This window comes from Enhydra lutris, unplaced genomic scaffold, assembly GCF_002288905.1.
Source record: "Enhydra lutris kenyoni isolate GAN:26980312 unplaced genomic scaffold, ASM228890v2 scaffoldscaffold244, whole genome shotgun sequence".
NCBI lineage: Eukaryota > Metazoa > Chordata > Mammalia > Carnivora > Mustelidae > Enhydra > Enhydra lutris.
This window is the reverse complement of record NW_019154328.1, coordinates 22,818-40,489: the sequence shown is the minus strand read 5'-3', so window position 1 is coordinate 40,489 and position 17,672 is coordinate 22,818. Positions and strand designations below refer to the sequence as shown.

Genomic DNA, 17,672 nt, shown 5'->3' with positions numbered 1-17,672 from the left:
GTCCCGCCCCCCGACGTTGGCGCAACTTGGCGTCGGGGTGCGTGACGACACGGAGCCTTCTACCCGAGCTGGGGGTGGTGCCTGCGTGCGGCGCTGGGATCGCGTGGGCGACTCTAACCCAGGTTTTCCCGACCGTCTCCCGGTCCAAATTGGAAGAAAAAAGGGAAATCCAGTAGTGAACTTATTTATTCTCCCGTTAGGTCGCAGACCGGGGCCACCTCCCGCGGCCTTGCCGCTGCCTGTGCCAGCCAGTTAGGGGAGGAGGCAAGGAGCGCCCACCCTAAGATCGTCTCTTCCAAGCACCACGAGTCCTCTCCTCTTCCAGGTCCATTCCATCCTCTTTCTGACCTTTATAGTGACACCCCGCCCCCACGACGAAGACTGTGCTGAGAACTTCAGTCAATACAGCTGTTCAAGGTACTGGGGGAGGCAACGTGGGCAAGCTCAAACAGGGACTGGGGTTAGGAAACCAATGAGAGGTCATTAAGCCCTAATAGGAAAAGAGGACGTTAGAGCTTTGGGGAAAAATGCTCTTGAGGTAGAGAGCCAGAAGGCAAGTTCAGAATAAAGCACCTGAACATGCTGCACAGATTGCTGCTCCCCAAGTTCTTTAGGCTGTGGTCGGAGATAAGGCCAAGGCAGAGAGCTGCCCCTGTGCAGTTATGAGTGATATAAGAAAGGCCCGGAAACTGTCACTCAGGCTCTGAAAGCTTGTCCAAGGCACAGCTGGAACTCCTCACAAAGGTCATATCTGGTCGAAACTTCATGCTGGTGGGTGGTTGGCGTCGCAGCAGTGACTCCCCCTGGTCTTGAGGTAGGGGCTCATCATAGATGGTGGAGATGAGCCCCAAGCCAGTTCCACGGGGCCTCTTCAGTTGCCCAAATGGCTGTAGCTTCTCTCCATGGTACCTGCATTAATAAGGGCTCACAGTGAGAGGGCTGCTCTCAAACTCTTTATTAGGTTGGGAAAGGGCAGAGAAGCAGCTCTTAAATGGCTGGTTTGTTCCAAAGACAGAGCCTTTAAATCTGAATCTTTGCTCTTCAGCCTCCTTTATCTATTCAATGACAGTGCCGGCAACCTAGGGTTTCACATACTGCTTTCATTTAAAATAGTACACAGAGTTTAGAAAAACTGTCACCATTCTGTGACTTATAAGCACTCCCTAACAGCAATCATCAAGTCCAAACTCCTCAGACCATGGGGTATGACTGCCCTAAAGATCAATGATCCTGTCAAGCCTTAGGGCTTGGTCTTAAAAAGAAAAAAAAAAGTGCCAGACCTAGGTTTTCCTTTTAATTCTGCTTTGAAATTCATCCCCTCAGATGGAAGAAGTTAGGGGGAAACCAGGATATAGATGAAAGGCTAGCTGGGTCCCCCAGAGAAGTCCCTGGGTCATACTCACCCCAATCCACGCTTGCATCTAGGGTGCTGGCCATCACTATCCAGGGCCTCAGGCACCCCTGAACACTGGCTCCCCAGACCCTGGCCCTCAGCCCAGCCCTGCCGCTCCATCACCTTCCGTCCAATGCCCTGTGCAGGGAAGAGAGAAGACTCAAGAGTATGGGGCTCCTTGTTGGGGGTGGAGGGGAGGAGGAATGGGGACAGAGAAGGAATACAGAGGGGTCAATGGGCTAGGCACAGTGCTCACCTTGGTGTGGCGCTCAAAGGTGCCCACTTGGCATCTGATCACAGAGTCATCCTCCTGGCCATCACGGAGTCTTCTTTCCAGACGCATTTGGACAGAGTCTCGGGCATCTTTGTCGCCACCATCTGAGGAAGTAGAACTCAGTTTGCAGAAGGGCCTCTCTCAGCAGAGAGAGGGGGGGAAATAATCAGGTTTCTAGGACCTCCTCACAAGATTTACATATTTGTCTTTAGGGTTTTTTATTACTTTTCATTTTTTTTAAGATTTTATTTATTTATTTGACACAGAGAAAGAGATCACAAGTAGGCAGAGAGGCAGGCAGAGGGGGTGGAGGAAGCAGGCTTCCCACTGAGCAGAGAGCCCGATGCGGGGCTTGATTCCAGAACCCTGAGATCATGACCTGAGCCAAAGGCGGAGGCTTAACCCACTGAGCCACCCAGGCACCCCTTACTTTTTAAAAAAAAATTATTTATTTAAGAAAGAACACAAGCAGGGGGAGGGGTAGAGGGAGAGGGACAAGAAGACTCCCTGCTGAGCAGGGAGCCCAGCTCAAGACTCAGTCCCAGGACCCTGGGATCATGACCTGAGCCGAGGGCAGGCATTCAAATGAGCCACCCAGAAGCCCCTGGTGTTTTATTATTTTATTATTATTTCTCTCATTAACTGGGAGCTCACCAAGAGTAGGAACCCTGGCTTTCCCATCTTACAGATGAGGAAACTACTGCACAAAAGTTATAGAGCCGGGGCGCCTGGGTGGCTCAGTGGGTTAAAGCCTCTGCCTTCGGCTCGGGTCATGATCTCGGCGTTCTGGGATCAAGCCCCGCATAGGGCTCTCTGCTCGGCGGAGAGTCTGCTTCCCCCTCCCTCTCTCTCTCTGTCTGCCTCTCTACTTGTGGTCTCTGTCTGTCAAATGAATAAATTAAAAAAAAAAAAAAAAAAAGTTATAGAGCCAAAAGATGAGAAGTGGAATTAGAACCCAGATCTTCCCCTCCCACCGTCACCCCAGGTCATTTTTGGTGATTCCAGAATCTAAACTCTTAACCAGAGCTCCTGACCCTCCCACTCTACCAGGGTCTGCCCATCAGAACCAGAGCGCCCTGAGGGCTGACTCCACAGAAAAAAGAAAAAAAAAAAGCTCTGCCCACAAGCAGCACTTAATGCACACAGGTGGAGATGTTTGAAGAGAGGAACCCTCTCAGTGGGCAGCCCCAAGGGAACTGGTCCTTTCTCAGCCTCTGCTCAGCAGGCCTGGTAAGTGTCACTGCAAGGCCAGGGCACCAGTCCCCCGTCCCTGTATTGCAATCCCCGGCCCAGTACCTGTGTCGTAGTACACACTCATGTCCACGTCCCAGTCATCGGCTGTCTGTTCATCAAAGTCTGCAGATAAAAAGCATTAAACAGAGTAAGCGAAGGACTCACAGTTCTGTTGAGAGTTAAATCTAAACTTAGACCTGTGTTCTAGAACTTGGAGCTTTTCACTGATTTTTAAATCTCTCCTCTGGGGTGGGGGTCATTTTTTCTCCACTGATCCCCCACCCCTAAAAAGGAATGATGGGTAAGGCTGTTCACTAGCCCTTTATCAGGCCTCACTGCCAGAAAACCCACCATGTGGAATGGAGAACCCTGACTGAATGGATCAGGGATCAGCCAGCATTACCTCCTTCTTCCTCCTGCCAGAACTGAGCGTCTGTGTAGAACACCAGGCCAGAGCCGCCCTTCTCCCACTTCAGCTCAATCTCCTCCTCAAAGAGCCGCTCGGTGGTGCGCTCCTGCCCGGTCACGTCCTCGTGCAGTGCTTCGTGACGCTCCCACTCCTCACCCCGGTCATCATCCTGGGAGAAGGCAGGGAGAGGTGACCTGCCTGTCCAGCCTCCTGGCCTCAAGCCCGCAAGGGAGGCAGCTCAGGGCCCAGGAAGTCTGTGAGACAGGCGCTGAGCCCATTCTTCCAAATTTCTCTTAGAAGCAGTGCATATTTGGCCCCTGAGGCCTTGCCCAACACATTTCTCCATCCCTTGTGTCTCAGCATACCTGGCACTTTCCTCCAAGCCTGACTCCCTCTTAACCTCTGTGCTTTCAGCCATGTTGTTCCACCTGCTGGAAACAGCTGCTCTCCTCTCCCACTACTTTCTCTTCTTCGCCTGGTAAATCCTCATCCTTCAGGTTCTACAGTCCTACACGAAGCCCCCACACCGAGGCCCACAGCATTCTTGCCAGCCTCCAAACTCTTCAGTCTGGAGGTAATTGGCAAGAACTGTTTGGGCCTCTATACATTACATCATAACAACTAACACCTGTTGTCTACTGTGTGTTGGGCCTTTCTCATAACTTAGTTCCTTTGATCACCCCAACAACGCTGTGAGGTGAGTACCATCATTCCTGTTCTACAAATGAGGAGACCTGGATTCAGAGGAGTAAAGTGATTTGCCTACGATGGTTCACCATGAGAGTGGCAGAGCCAGCGTTCAAACCCAGGTCATCATACCATACAGCCTTTCCTGATGCTGCTGCTTGCCTCTTTCAAGGCAGGAAATGGATCTTGGAATGTCTCTGGAATCCTGCACTAGCCTGTGCACAGCTGCTCATCTAGACGTGCAGAATGATAGGATGACTCCTGGCTTGAAATCTTGGGGGCCCCTGTCTAGTTAAAACTCCCAAGAGTCCTCAGGGATCACTGCTGCAGAGCAGGTGCTGGGGACCAGTCCAGACAGTCTATACCAAGGATGTTAGCAACTCTGGGCTGGCAACTTTGAAGACGTAGATGACTTTTTTTTTTTTAACCCAGAGTATGCACACCAAAAGGTTTCCCCAAAAAAGCACACCTTTCCTGGTTTTATGGATGAACAACTGAATTTGGAGAAAGAGGTAGAAGAAATGGCTATTTCATTGATAAAATTAGAGTGGAGGCTAGTGTCCAAGCCACAGACTCAGGGTCAGAAAATAGAGGTGACTTCTCAGCCACATACTGAAAGCACACAGATGTTAGACAAGCAGCAAAGGGGGCCAAGTTCACATCCCAGCTCTGCCTCTACTTCCTTACATGACTTTTATCTCTTGGATCACACATTTCCATTTATGAAATGGACGCTCCGGGGGCGCCTGGGTGACTCAGTAGGTTAAAGCCTCTGCCTTTGGCTCAGGTCATGATCCCAGAGTCCTGGGATCAAGCCCCGAGTCGGGCTCTCTGCTCAGCAGGGAGCCTGCTTCCTCCCTCTCTCTCTCTCTGCCTGCCTCTCTGCCTACTTGTGATCTCTGTCAAATAAATAAATAAAATCTTAAAAAAAAAAAAAGTACGCTCCTCACATTCCTTCTATGTGGAATGCAAAGACGACCCCTTTGAGCATATTCTGATAAAAACTCTGGCCCCTCTCCTCGAAGAAGTGCATATTTGCAATGTAAATGCAATTTTATGTTCAATGTCGGAGTTCTAACTCTCTGGAACCCTCCTAAGAAGCCTGCACGTTTAGAACTATTGTAATATACAACTGAAGAGTGATAGTGTTAAAGCTTTAGCCTCTAAGCTGCCAGCAAAGACAGGGTAGCTCACTGTACTCACATCATCTGAGTGTGACTCTTCCTCCTCCTTTTCCCCTTCCTCCTCGGGCTCTCCATGGGAGCAGGCTGGTACGTCTGCTAGGCAAGTTCCCTGGGGTATTTCTTCGCCTTCAGCCGTATACACAAGCTCTTCCTGCTCCACGGTCTCTGAGTCCTCATACTTGAATGGTACATTGCCATAGCGCCGGGAAGAACCTGTCTTGGGGAACTGGAGCTGCAGCTGGGTGATGATCCGTGGTGGTAGGCGGCAGGCTCGGATTAACTCCAGAAAGACCCGCAGAGGAGTCCCCACGTTCCCATTGGGCATCAGCACTGGTGGGTTCAGCTCTGGCAGTTGCCTCAGATCGGCCAGAGTGAAGGCTTCACTCTTAGCTTTCCGACTCTGCAGCTCCTTCCGGGTTTTGAAAGGAAAGGAGCCCAAACCTTGGAAAGCAGAGGAAGGAAGAGCTCTTGAAACCTAGAAGCCTCCAGCAACACTTGAGCCAGAAATCTGTTCAACTGTTTTAGGCTAATGATCTTTCTCCCTTTCAGACTTCTCCAGAGTAACTTCCTCCATTCCCTGACCAGAACCACCTAATAATTTCATGCCATTTCTCATCACCTCAGCTGAGCACACAAGTTTCTTTCAGATCTGGTTCCTGTTGACTTTTTGATTCTCAACTGCCACCAGCCCCACTCCCTCCACATTCTCATATCATGTGCTTCAACCACACCAAACAATTTAACATGCCCTGAAAGTTCCATGGACTTTCACATCTTTCTGTGTCTGCAAATGCCATTTACTTTAAACACCGTTCCTTCCTACAAACTCCTGTTTCTCTTTCAGATCCAGGTGAAAAGCCACATTTCCTAATCCCTCTAGATCAGTTTCTCCCTTCCCTGTCATCCCTCAACACTTGGTAATAAAGAGCATAGGCTCTGGAACAATATGCCTGGGTTTGTATTGTGACTCTGCCACTTCCTAGCTCTGTAACCTTGGGCAGGTAACAGAATTTAAGTACCCTTCAGTATCCTCACCTATAAAATGGGTAGTAACAACAACTCCGACCTTATAGGATTGCCGCAAGGAGTCAGTAAGAAAATGAAAGGCTTAGAACAGTGCCTAGTAAGTACACAGGAAGTGTTCAGTAAATGTTAGCAATTAGAATGGCATCTTTGTGACAATTACCTTTTTACAAATCTGTCTTCCTCTCTGAATCCTGAGCACACACTGTGTCTAACTGTTCTCTGCACAGTTGCTACAGTCACACTAAGTGTAGCATATAAGCTTGATTTGTTGAATGAATGAATGAATTAGAAGACTCCGAAGTGTTTCCTGTTACCCCATCAAAGTGATTTCCCATGAAAATGGGAGTGTCCAGAGACAAGAGATTGTCTTTTCATTTGCGTCTTCTCAAGACAAGGCTGGATAGGAAGCAACGAAGAATACAATAAAGACAGAAAATAAGGGACGCCTGGGTGCCTAAATCGGTTAAGAGTCTGCCTTCGGTTAGGGTTGTGATCTTGGGGTTCTGGGGTCGAGCCCCGCATCGCCTCCTTGCTTGGCGGGGAGCCTGCTTCTCTCTCTGCCTGCCACTCTCCCTTCTTGAGCACGCGCGCGCTCTCTGACAAAATATTTTGATAAATGACAGTAAGAGGATTAGAAACCTCATTTCCTTTTCTTCCTTCCGTGTCAGTGGAATATCAACCTCTCAGATAAAGGTTGTCAGAAGTAATCTAATATATTGGAAAATGAAGGATCATCCCATTAGACCTCTTACCGTTCTTTCCCCTGTAAGTTAGACTAACGTGCAGTTGAGTCTGAGGCTCTGTTCAGAAATGACCTAAACTCTTAAAAAGTCTGATAACCAGAGACCTGACTTATCCCCGTCATCCCTCAAGAAAGGTGTCTCTGTTTCAGGGCGGGTAGGCTCAGTCTATTATCTTTCCCACGCGTACCTGATGCCTCAGTAGGTAGCCGCAGTCTGCGGATCAAACAACGACCCGGCAGCCAAGTTCCCTGAGAATCCAGCCACCGGCGGCCCGAGTACATGCGAAGAAGCTGCTGAGCTTGAGTTGCCCCCCGTACCGAGATGACGCAGCAGCAAGTGAGGGTCTGGGCGGGAGCACAGTCCGGAGTGGAGAGAGCGTGGGCATCGGTGACCGAACTCTGGGCGAGAACCTGGCCGACAGGAGTTAGGGCAGACTCGGGAAGAGCCTGGGAAGGACCCCGCTCAGGCCGATGTCGGTAGTGGAAACACAGGAAGCCACAGCCGCGCTGTTCCCGGAACTGGCTAAAGTAGCTCCGGAGATGGGCCGAGCGCAAACACGCGGGAATACCGCTCACTATTAAGTAAATTGCTGCCTCCTCCGCCGCCTCGCTGGGCACCGCCATCTTAGCCTGTCACATGATCGGCTGGAACTAACTCTCGCGAGAATATGACAAGTGGCGCTGCGGTCTCTTCTGTACGACGTTGAGTAACCCGTGATTAGTTGGGCGGGTCGTGGTCGAGGAGCAGAGAAGTTTGGGGGTGAGTCGTTCGGGTCGCTCTCCGGCAGGGAGAAGCCAACGATGATGAGAACACTCACCTGAGAAATGGGTTTACAGATCTCTTTTATAAGGCGTTAGTGGTGATAAAATCAGAAAGCTGCGGGAGAGGCAGGTTTTTTTTTAAGGTTTTTGGTTATTGGGGATTTCCCACACCTAATCTCAGCTTTCTCCGCTCAGAGCCTGTTCAGTTGTTCATCCACTTATTCTTCCAAAGCATATTCATGCCTTCCCACAAATCTCTAAGGAAAAGATAATTCTATTGAAAAGTGGACCGAAGACACTTCACAGAAAAGAGCCTCAATCTCATTGATAATAAATGAAATGCAGTGAGACCCACTTAACCTACATCAGACTGGCGAAAAATTTTAAATCCTCAAGTGTCTGTGACAGTGTAGAACAACTAGATCTCCCGTATACTGTTGTGGAGTGTAAGCTAGAACAAATACTCTGGAAAAGAATTTGATATTACCCGGTAGAAGTGAAGCTACCCACATCCACTGACCCAGCAATTCCACTACCATGTATATACTTAAAAGAAATTCTTGCATATATCTCTGTATTGGCAATATTAAATTTCTCGCTGCCCTGTGATACGGGGGAAGAGCGAAGGTTAAGAAACTCCATCCCACTCTTTTGTGTTCGGGAGCACAGCTTACAGCAAAGAAACACGCTCCTTTATATGACTTAGATAAAACTCATGGGTGCCCCCTTGTTTACCTATGTCAAGGCTAGCAACAGACTCCAAATTCCAGTTCTTTGCCTTGTAAACGCTTAGATGAACTGCTTGTCCCCACTGATCAATCAGAGCAAAATGCTTGCTAACCAAACTTTGGTTAAGCTTTTCTCCTTCCCCTAGGTCCCTGAACTTTGCCTCCCCTACCCACCCCCCAAGTTTGAGCCAGCACACAACCCCTCCTGAGAATAGGCTGGCTTCAGGGTAAAACATTTTCTGATCTACTGTCCTGTCATGCCACTCCTGGTCATCCCACTTCCTCACATCCCGTTTTTTTCTAGCCTTGTTTACTCTTCTTATGAATGATGGACTCCTTTTGCTGAACCCTTGAAGGTGCAGGTAGTTCTCACAGTCCCATTGCAAGAGCTTCTTTCTCCCTTTCAATAGTTCCTTTCCTGTCTTGCAATAATCATTTAAAATGAAGTCTCTCTTTACTGAGTCCAGATTTGTTTTTTATTTGACAATACATATGAATATTTGTAGCTAAATTGTTCGCAAGAGCAAAAAATCGGCTTTTAGTACTGTTCAGCAGGAATATAATGTTGAGGGGAACTAAGTCAGAAAATGGAATTATTTATATGAAAAGTTCAAAAATACAAACAAAAGTGTTTCTTGGAGATACTTAAGTAAATATGCATTAAAATCATAAAGAGGGGCCCCTGGGTGGCTCAGTTGTTAAGCATCTGCCTTCTGCTCAGTTCATGATCCTTGGGTCCTGGGATCGAGCCGCACATGGGGCTCCCTGCTCGGCCGGAAGCCTGCTTCTCTTTCTCCCACTACCCGTGCTTGTGTTCCTGCTCTCGCTACCTCTCTTTCTGTCAAATAAATAAAATCTTCTTTAAAAATAATAAAATAGGGGCGCCTGGGTGGCTCAGTGGGTTAAGCCACTGCCTTCAGCTCAGGTCATGATCTCAGGGTGCTGGGATCGAGTCCCACATCGGGCTCTCTGCTCATCAGGGAGCCTGCTTCCCTCTCTCTCTCTCTCTGCCTGCCTCTCTGCCTACTTGTGATCTCTCTCTGTCAAATAAATAAATAAAATCTTAAAAAAAATAAATAAAAATAATAAAATAAAATCATAAATAAAAGGAAATGATTAACCCCAAATTCAGGGTAATCATTACCTTTGGGAGGAGGTGATAGATTTAGAAAAGGACTTCAAAGTTGATGGGACATGATGAGGGTTCATTGTACTGTTATTCTTTACACTTAGTATATTTTATAAATGTTATTTTCTCTTACTCAATTTTAATGAAACATCTTAAAAGGGAAAATAACTCATTTCCAAAAGCAATAAAGCAAGTGTTCATTTGGTGTTGATCACATATATACACCTATTTGGGAAAGAAAAAAATAAAAACTGTTTTAATGAAAGTCTGGGTATTTGCAGATAGGATTGTTATACATATCTAGATTTTAAAATCTGCTGAGGCAAGTGTAAATTGACACAACTACTTCAGAAAATTTGGCAAGATCTACTTAAGTTGAGCATACCTTCTATGACCTGGTAATTCCAGTTCTTGTTATATAACAACATATCTGGAAACATCTGTGTGCCAAAAGATGTGCAGGAATAATCCTAACAATATTATTTGATTAACCAAATGGTCATTGGCACTATCCTGGGTAAATGAATTGTGATGTAATGGGATACTTTACAGCAATGAAAATGAATAGGTCAGAATGAATCTGACACAACATTAAGTGAAAGACAAAAGAGTTCATGCTCTATATGATTCCATTTATATAAAGTTTAAGACAAATAATCTTTCTTATGTTGGAAATCGGGGATAGTGACACCATTTCAGGAGGAAGGAGAGGGTGGTGATGGGGAGCGTTTCTGGGGTGTTGCTAAAGCTCTATTTCTTGATCTGGGTGGTGGTTACGGCAAGGTGTTCATTTTGTGATAACTCATTAAGCTGTACATGTATGATTTGTGTACTTTTCTGTTCATCAGACAGAAAAGGTTGAATTAAAACTATATTTTGAAAAGTCTGAAAATAGAAAAATAAGTGTTTTACAGCACACAAGCTGTGTGCTCTGAAAAAGCTGTTAGCTGACCCAAGAAGTTATGCACTTAGGGTTCCACACAATTGCCATTGTGGGCCTAATTTTCCAGAACCTTGCATTGATGCTCGATATGTAGGAGACTCAGAAAATTGCCATTGATTTTGAATGACTACTCCTGGCACCGATGTGGGGATGTGCTGTTGGGTGTGGCTGGGGATTGTTAGCTGGTTATTGTTTGGTATGACCCTCAATGACCCACCAGGAATGAGTGATTTCCCCTTGTTAACCCCGATTCCCCTGAGACTTAGCCTTGTTGCCTCCAGCAGCTTCACTGGGCTTGCCTTTCTCTGTGGCCTTGTTCTGGGACATGGTGCCTGTCTACCTTTCCAGGCCCATCTCTTGCTGCTCTGGGCCCAAGTTGCCCCAGGCCATTTGCAGTTAGCTGAACACCCTTGCTCTCTGTCATCTCGGTGTCTTTGCACCTCTCATTCCCTCTATGTGGAATGCCCATCCCTTGGTTGCCCGGCGAACCCCTATTCATTCTCTTTAGCTCAGAGCAGTGACCACGGGCTGAAGCATTCTTCCCACCTCCAGGCAGATTTAATCATTCCCTCTTCTGAGCTCCTGCTCTCTCCAAACATCCCTCTATCACGGTTCTGATTGCTCTGGGTTGCACTTCCTTCTGTGTCTCTCTCTGCCACAGACAGGATGTTCAGTGAAGGCAGGAGCTAAATCTTGGTATTTTGAGTCTCTTAGCATCCAGCACAGAGTCTGGTACAAGTGGTCATCAAGAGAGATGTTGAATGATGGCATGAATGGATGGATGGATGGATGGTAGGTGTTGTCTTTTTGCTGGCATCAGAGGTTCTAGGAAACCCAAAGCCAGGGTGTGTTGGCCAAGGCACCCGGACTGCTTATTAAGCAGTCGATGATTAGGCTAATGAAGGTAGGGATAACGGCGATAATAAAATGATACCCAAAGCTGAGCCCTTTCCTGATTCCTAGTGAGTCATCCCTGGCTGGGCCTGAGGATAGGGATCATGGCTGAGAGGGCAGATGGTCAGTACACAGTGGCTGAGGTGGCTCCAGACAGCCTGATCCTGGCCGTGGCTCATGCCAGCCTGTGCTGGTGAGCCTGGCCTCCACAGTCACACAAGTCTGAGTTCAAATCTCGGCACAGGTAGTGATCGGTCCAGACACTGAGTAAGTTGCATACACTGTCAGAGCCTGTTTCCTCCTCTACCCTCTCTGGCTGATGAGGCACAGTTCCCACTTCTAAGCTGCTGTTAATGGAGACACAGTCCCCCACTTTTGTCTCACAGAGAAAGCATCCGTTTTCCTATAGTATTATAACTCTCTCTTTAGTTTTGCTAGATTTCTCTTGATCTTCCTTGCAGAAAGTTTGGATAGGGCACAGGGAGTGACAGGAGATACAGATGAGAAGCAGAAGTGTAGCTCCCCAACCATGTGAAGGGGACAGGGAAGAAGTTTGCAAAGGAGCAAGGCAGTGCTAATCAGGGAAGCTCTTGAGATGATGGAAACATTAGATAAGTTGAGGGGAAAGGCTGGGGTGGGTAGTGGAGAGGAGCACTTTCTAGTGGCTGTTCAAGGTAGGGGGAGGGAAGGGGTGAGGGGCAGGAAGATTCAGCCTCAGGTTCAGAGAGGTGCAACAGTACACTAATGGGGGCGGTTAGTGAAGGAACATAAAAGAATGACCTGAAACCCCCGAATCCCCTGGATTTGGTTCCTCTGGAGAGACAAGGCAGCTGCTCTTGGAAGAGTTCCCTCCTGCATCTGCGTGGTGAGATGGGCAGTGTGTGTCCAAGTGCTGACAAGGGCAGGCAGGGAGAGGGGCCTGAGGGCCTGAGCTCTGAGTCTGGGAGGGCTGGCAGAAGGTTAGGGGGCTGAAGACAGCAAGGTCTGCTCTGGGCTTTAAAGGATGCTTCTATTTGGGACTTTGATTACCTCCTGGCTTGGGGGAGCTGTTGAACAGGGAATGGCCTGTCTGAGAGGAGGGTAGACGTTGGGGTCACTATGGAGAAAGGGGGTGATTGGTTAGTTGAGGCCCCAAATGCCAAGCAGAACAGTCTGGTCTGGATTAGCAGGCTCTGGGTAGACCCTGAAGATGTGGAGACATCGGTCGGCTTACATTGGGGGCCCCTTTTCTTTCTCTTGTGACATACAGAAAATGGAAAACATGCCCCAGTATGAGGGTGTCCCCATATTGTGTGCCCTGCCCTTGGGCATAGGGATGGGTGTGTGAACATCTGGCTTCCGTGCGGGTGGCTATTGTCATGTGTGTGGGTTTGCTGTATGTCACTGGGTGCGTGTATCTTGGCTGTGCATTTCCATGCTGCGTGTGGGTGGATGGTGGGTCTTTTTTATGGGTCTGTGTAAGTGTGTCTGACTTGTATGTCTTGACGTGTGTGTGTGTGTGTGTAGGATGGAGAGAGAGAGTTGTAGGTCTGAGTTGTGTGTGTCTTTGTTGTGTGGTGTGAGCTGTATGTTTCTGTCACTCTGGTGTCTGAGTGGTGAGTTGCTGATTGGGTAAGGGACAGGGGTGCCCTTGCTGCTGGCACGAGGGCATTGTCCTATCCTGGGGGCCTTCAGAAGAGTCCTGAATGACAACTCTTCGACTGTAGTCCCTGAGTGAATGACCTCGCATTGAGCAATAATTAACTTGGCCCCATGAAGAGGATCCAAACTGGTGGTGACGGGGGTGGGACTGATATGGGCAGGGGCCTTCCTGCTAAAGAAAGGGGGAGATGTGCAAGGGGGTCCTGTAGGCATGTGTGTTGTTATCATTCCCTCCTGCCTGCAGGTCAGTCACCCTAGCCCAGGTGATACTCAAAATCTTTAACCACCAGGGAGGTGCAGACATTGACCTGTCAGAATGGACACAAGCCACACACTGAATGGAGCAATTCTGGAGGCCTCCGAGATGCCAGACACCACCTCTCTGGTTGCTGGCCAACGAGGTTGGATTCCAGGAGAAGGGCTGGGACAGAGGGGCCATGGAAGGGGGAACTCAGGAGGGGTCAGGGCCATAGCTGTGAACCAAGTGCCATGGAAGAGTCTCAGACTTTAACAGCTAAGGTGGCAGCTAAACTTTGGGAGGCCTTGACCTCCATGCAGCTGCACCAGGCCAGCCCTGAGTGCCCTTGCTCCTGCCATTGGGACAGAGTGGACTGTCCTCTTCTGTCACCTGCAGGAATGGGGATGTGAAGGATCCCAAACTGCAGAAATTCCAGTGACCTTACCTGTTTCAATATGGGAATGGGCTGCTTCGTATTTCTTACTCGCTGTGATCTGACTCTGTTGAGGACAGAGGGAGCCTGCAGGGGTCAGAGTTCACTGGGGGACTTGGAGATAGGGAAAAGACACCCCCAAAGATAAAGGCAAGGAAGTAAGGAGGCCTGAACTGGTCCTCTCCCCTGGATTCAGGCCTGTGCAAAATAAATCTCATTCCCCCCAAATGGAATAATCCTCCCACCCTGAAAAACTAATATCCCAGTTCCCTGAAGCCTGGCTCCAGTGCTCCTTATGGCTCCTTCCTCTCAAACTCCTTCTGATAGGGGTAGGGTGGACCCTGGAGGTGGGACAGTCCCTTCCACATGTACAAATTACAGGGTCAGGCTCCAAGGGTGTCATGCCTTTTATTACAAAAACCAATAACTTAAATCACTTCTGTACAAAGTCAGTAGGACTCTTGTCCCAATGAGCAATCTAAGCTTCCATCCCCATCTCAGGAGAGGTCAGGAGTCTTGGCCCAGAGGCTCTGAGGACCACTAAGGGATGGCCGGACAGCTGGAGCACCATGTCAAACCAAGAGAGGCCAAGAGGGGCTGTGGTGAGGGAGGGGCCCCAGAGCCCATCTTGTTGGGCCACAGCCAGCTTATTCCAGGGGAGCTGAAGCCTGCCTATACAGACTGCCCCCCATCCCGGGAACACTGGGTCACCCCTGGGGACAGGCCCAAGTCAGGGCTGCCAGCCTCTGCCCCACCTACACTTGATCTCAGCCTGGGCTGGAATAGGTTGGCTCAGCAAAAGCATGTCCTCAAGGAGGCCAGCGATGTCAATGTCTCCAATGATCGGGCGGAAGAAGAGGTCCCCAAGCAGGCTGGGTGAGATGGACTTGAGGGTGGAGGCTGTGAGGAGGACGCGGGCCAAGCGGCCTTGGCCAGCGGGGCAGCAGGGCTCCAGGACCTCCCACAGTGCATGGTGAGCCTCTTGCTGCAGGTGTCCGATGTGGGAGGAGGCATGGAGGCCTGGCACGTCTGTGGGCAGAGAGGGGGAAGAGGGCAGCTGAGTACCCCACTCCCAGGCAGCAGTACTGACCCAAGACCTAAGGTCACTGGTTTTGTCTTTGAGGCCCTATTACTACCTCTTCCATTTATTTATTTTATTTATTGGTCCTTTTATGGGGCAGCCCAGAGTAATGGTTAAGAGCCAGGCTGCCTTTTTGAATCTCATGCTGTCACTTATTAGCTGCGTGACCTCAGATAAATGAATATCTGTGCCTCAGTTTCCTCATCTGTAAAATGGGGATAATAACACCTATCTCCTAGGCATGTTATGAAGTTTAAATCAGCTAGTATCTGCAAAACCCTTTTAATTGGACCTAGCATACGGTGAATGTAATATGAATATTCATTACTATCACTAGTATTTGTTACTGTAGTTTATATATTCCATGAGGTCTTTTTGGTGAGGAATTTTCATCTTACATTTTCATTCTTCTCTATGGGGTCTTTCTGAACCCACAGAGTTTTACCTGTGGCTGAGGCACAGCTGTGTCTGCCCACCTTCCCGGAGGGTCAGGGGCAAGTTTCTTAAGCAGAGTGGCAAGGACCAGCCTCTGGAGGGAATAAACCTGAATTCCCATCTCTGCATTGGCTCTACGAGGCTGTGTGACCTTCAGCAATTCACTTAACCTCTCTGAGCCTCTTTTGTCAGGTGACTTTCAGCGATAATGAGGACCCAAAGAGATAACGGGTGTCAAGCCCTCAGAAGGAGCCTTCCCTGGCTGGGCCCCCATCCAGGAGTGTCTGGAAGCTCACCAGGATTGAAGAGGATGGTCTCTTTCAGGAAGGCATATTCCTTGGGGCCCAGCTCCAGGCTCCAGAAGGATTCCAGGCAGCCCCGAAGCCACTGCACCGCCGCCAGTGAGGGCTGGGGCCGATCCGGCAGCTGGCCGCCGCCTGAGCTGCTACTGGGCTCCTCCAGCAAGATCTTCTTGAGTATGCTCGGTACCGGGGCCTCGGCCACCTCGAAAGTCACAGTGTCTTGGGCCAACCCCAGCAGGAAGAGGGGGCCCCAGCAGCCCCGCAGCAGCCGCTGCTGATCCTGAGGGGGCAGCTGGCAGAAGGCCGGCAGATTCCTGAGGAAGCCTACTGTCCTGGCCAGAACATCCAAGGCCTCCCGGCAGGTGCGATGCGGAGCGCACAGCCGGACGGGCCGATGCTGTCTGCACAGGCAGTGACTCCGAGCCGGGGGCACAGAGGGCCTAGCCCTGAGGCTAGGGCTCAGAAGCGCGTACAGAATGGCTGGGCGGCCTGCAGCACCCTGGCATGGGCAGGTCCCTGGCTGGCTGGAGCTCATGGTTGGGGAGCTGCTCTTCCTTCCTTCTGGCCCTCCTGCCCTCTGCTCTGCCCTCCTGGGTGCTATATATATCCCCAGTGGGAGGGACGGTGGGTGGGGGTGGAGGGGATGGCATGACAACCTTGACTCCAGAAGTCATGTTCATTGAAAAAAAAAAAAGAAAGAAAGAAAGAAACACGCACCGGCCTGCAGGATTGGTGGGGAAGTGGCAGGGGAGGAGGCTTTGGGAGTTCCACGTGGCGCTGATACTGCCTCAGTCAATGAAACAGCCTGTGCAGCGCTGCCCCTTATCGGATGACTCAAGTGGATAAACAGGGTCATTAACCCGGGCTGTACCAGGGCACCAAGGCCTCAGGAGCACAATCAGCAGGTGGCCATTGCAGGTGTCCCTATTGGTGCCTGCAGGACTCTCACTAAGCTTGGAAGCCAGCCCCGGAGCTGGACGAACCTTGAATGCAAGGCCCAACCTGGAAGTGCCTTATCACTGACTTGTTTGCCTAACCTTGGGGCTTTGCTCCTGTTGTTGGTAAGGAACAGGCTATGGGGAAGGGAGCCAGGACCCTGGGGGGCTGAGAGGACTTTGCCCACTGTGCAGGCTAGGAGGCCTCCCTCCCCTGACTCCAGATCTGGGGTCCCTGCAGAAAATAAGGTCCTTAAGAACTCTCTCTCCTCAGCTTGGATTCCGAAAGTTCCTGAAAGGCTGTATCTGCTGAGAAGTCCTAGCAGAATGCTAATGAAGAACGGCTGCTATTTACTGAGAGCCTACTGTATGCCCTTCCCGTTCTAATCCTTAGAGCTTCCCCAGGAGGCAAGATTCTTACTTTTTGAAACTCAAAGAGGTGAAGTGACTTGCCCAAGGTCACACCACTAAGAAGAACCAGATCCCAGATCTGTCTGACTCTAAAGTCCTTGTTTGTTCCCCTAGACCCACTGGCCCATGATGCGGCCCAAGCTGTGTGACCTAAGTTTTCCAGAGCTAGTGGCCACCTGGGTCCCCACCTTGAAGCTGCCTGGTCTACAGACGTTGCCTACTTATCATCTGGGCAGTCACGTCGCGCTGCCGCCAGCCACATGGCAAATCTGTCCTGGGCGTCTGTCTTTGGATGGTGGGGCATGGGGTGTGAGAGAGGGTGGGAAGGTCCTCGGCTGTGTCGTGTCCATGGACCTTGGCAAGCCCAGCTTGGCAAGCCTTCCGCTAGCACACTGTCGGGCAGCCATCACCACCCTTGGCACTGGCTCCTGGCTCTATCATTTTCCAGGTGTGTGACCTTGGGCTGATCTCTGTGGGCCTCAGGTGCTTCATCTGGGACAATAACAAAGTGAGGTCTTGGACTTGAAATGCCAAGCAGTCTCTGGCATAGGGGGAGAGGACTTTCCTCCCTCTCCCCTGCCTGAAGGAACCAAGGCCCAGCAGACAAACGCGTGTGCAACTTTCATTTGATTGTGAGTGATCTTAATCCTTCCACTTTCAAAGTTCCTTTCACATCCTTTTATCTCCCTGAGTCTTTGGAGTTCCCTCTATGGAGACTCTGGAGTCATACTGCCTGGGTTCAAATTCTGCTTTATCACTTAATGACCATTAGGCAAGTCACTTCATATTTTT

At 49.7% G+C, this 17,672-nt stretch overlaps 2 protein-coding genes across 2 annotated transcripts; both read right to left on the bottom strand.

Annotated features, from left to right (window-relative positions):
* Positions 1 to 50: 50 nt before the first annotated feature.
* Positions 51 to 7,572, bottom strand: LOC111140197 (G patch domain-containing protein 3-like). Its single transcript, XM_022492532.1, has 7 exons — positions 7,137 to 7,572; positions 5,200 to 5,621; positions 3,304 to 3,478; positions 2,964 to 3,023; positions 1,650 to 1,771; positions 1,404 to 1,531; positions 51 to 909 (listed from the first exon to the last, which is right to left on the bottom strand). The coding sequence occupies exons 1-7, from the start codon at positions 7,570 to 7,572 to the stop codon at positions 693 to 695; spliced, it is 1,560 nt and encodes a 519-aa protein (XP_022348240.1). The 3' UTR covers positions 51 to 692.
* Positions 7,573 to 14,446: 6,874 nt separating this feature from the next.
* On the bottom strand, positions 14,447 to 16,106 carry LOC111140196 (nuclear receptor subfamily 0 group B member 2-like). Its single transcript, XM_022492531.1, has 2 exons — positions 15,529 to 16,106; positions 14,447 to 14,745 (listed from the first exon to the last, which is right to left on the bottom strand). The coding sequence occupies exons 1-2, from the start codon at positions 16,067 to 16,069 to the stop codon at positions 14,447 to 14,449; spliced, it is 840 nt and encodes a 279-aa protein (XP_022348239.1). The 5' UTR covers positions 16,070 to 16,106.
* Between the last annotated feature and the right edge of the window lie 1,566 nt (positions 16,107 to 17,672).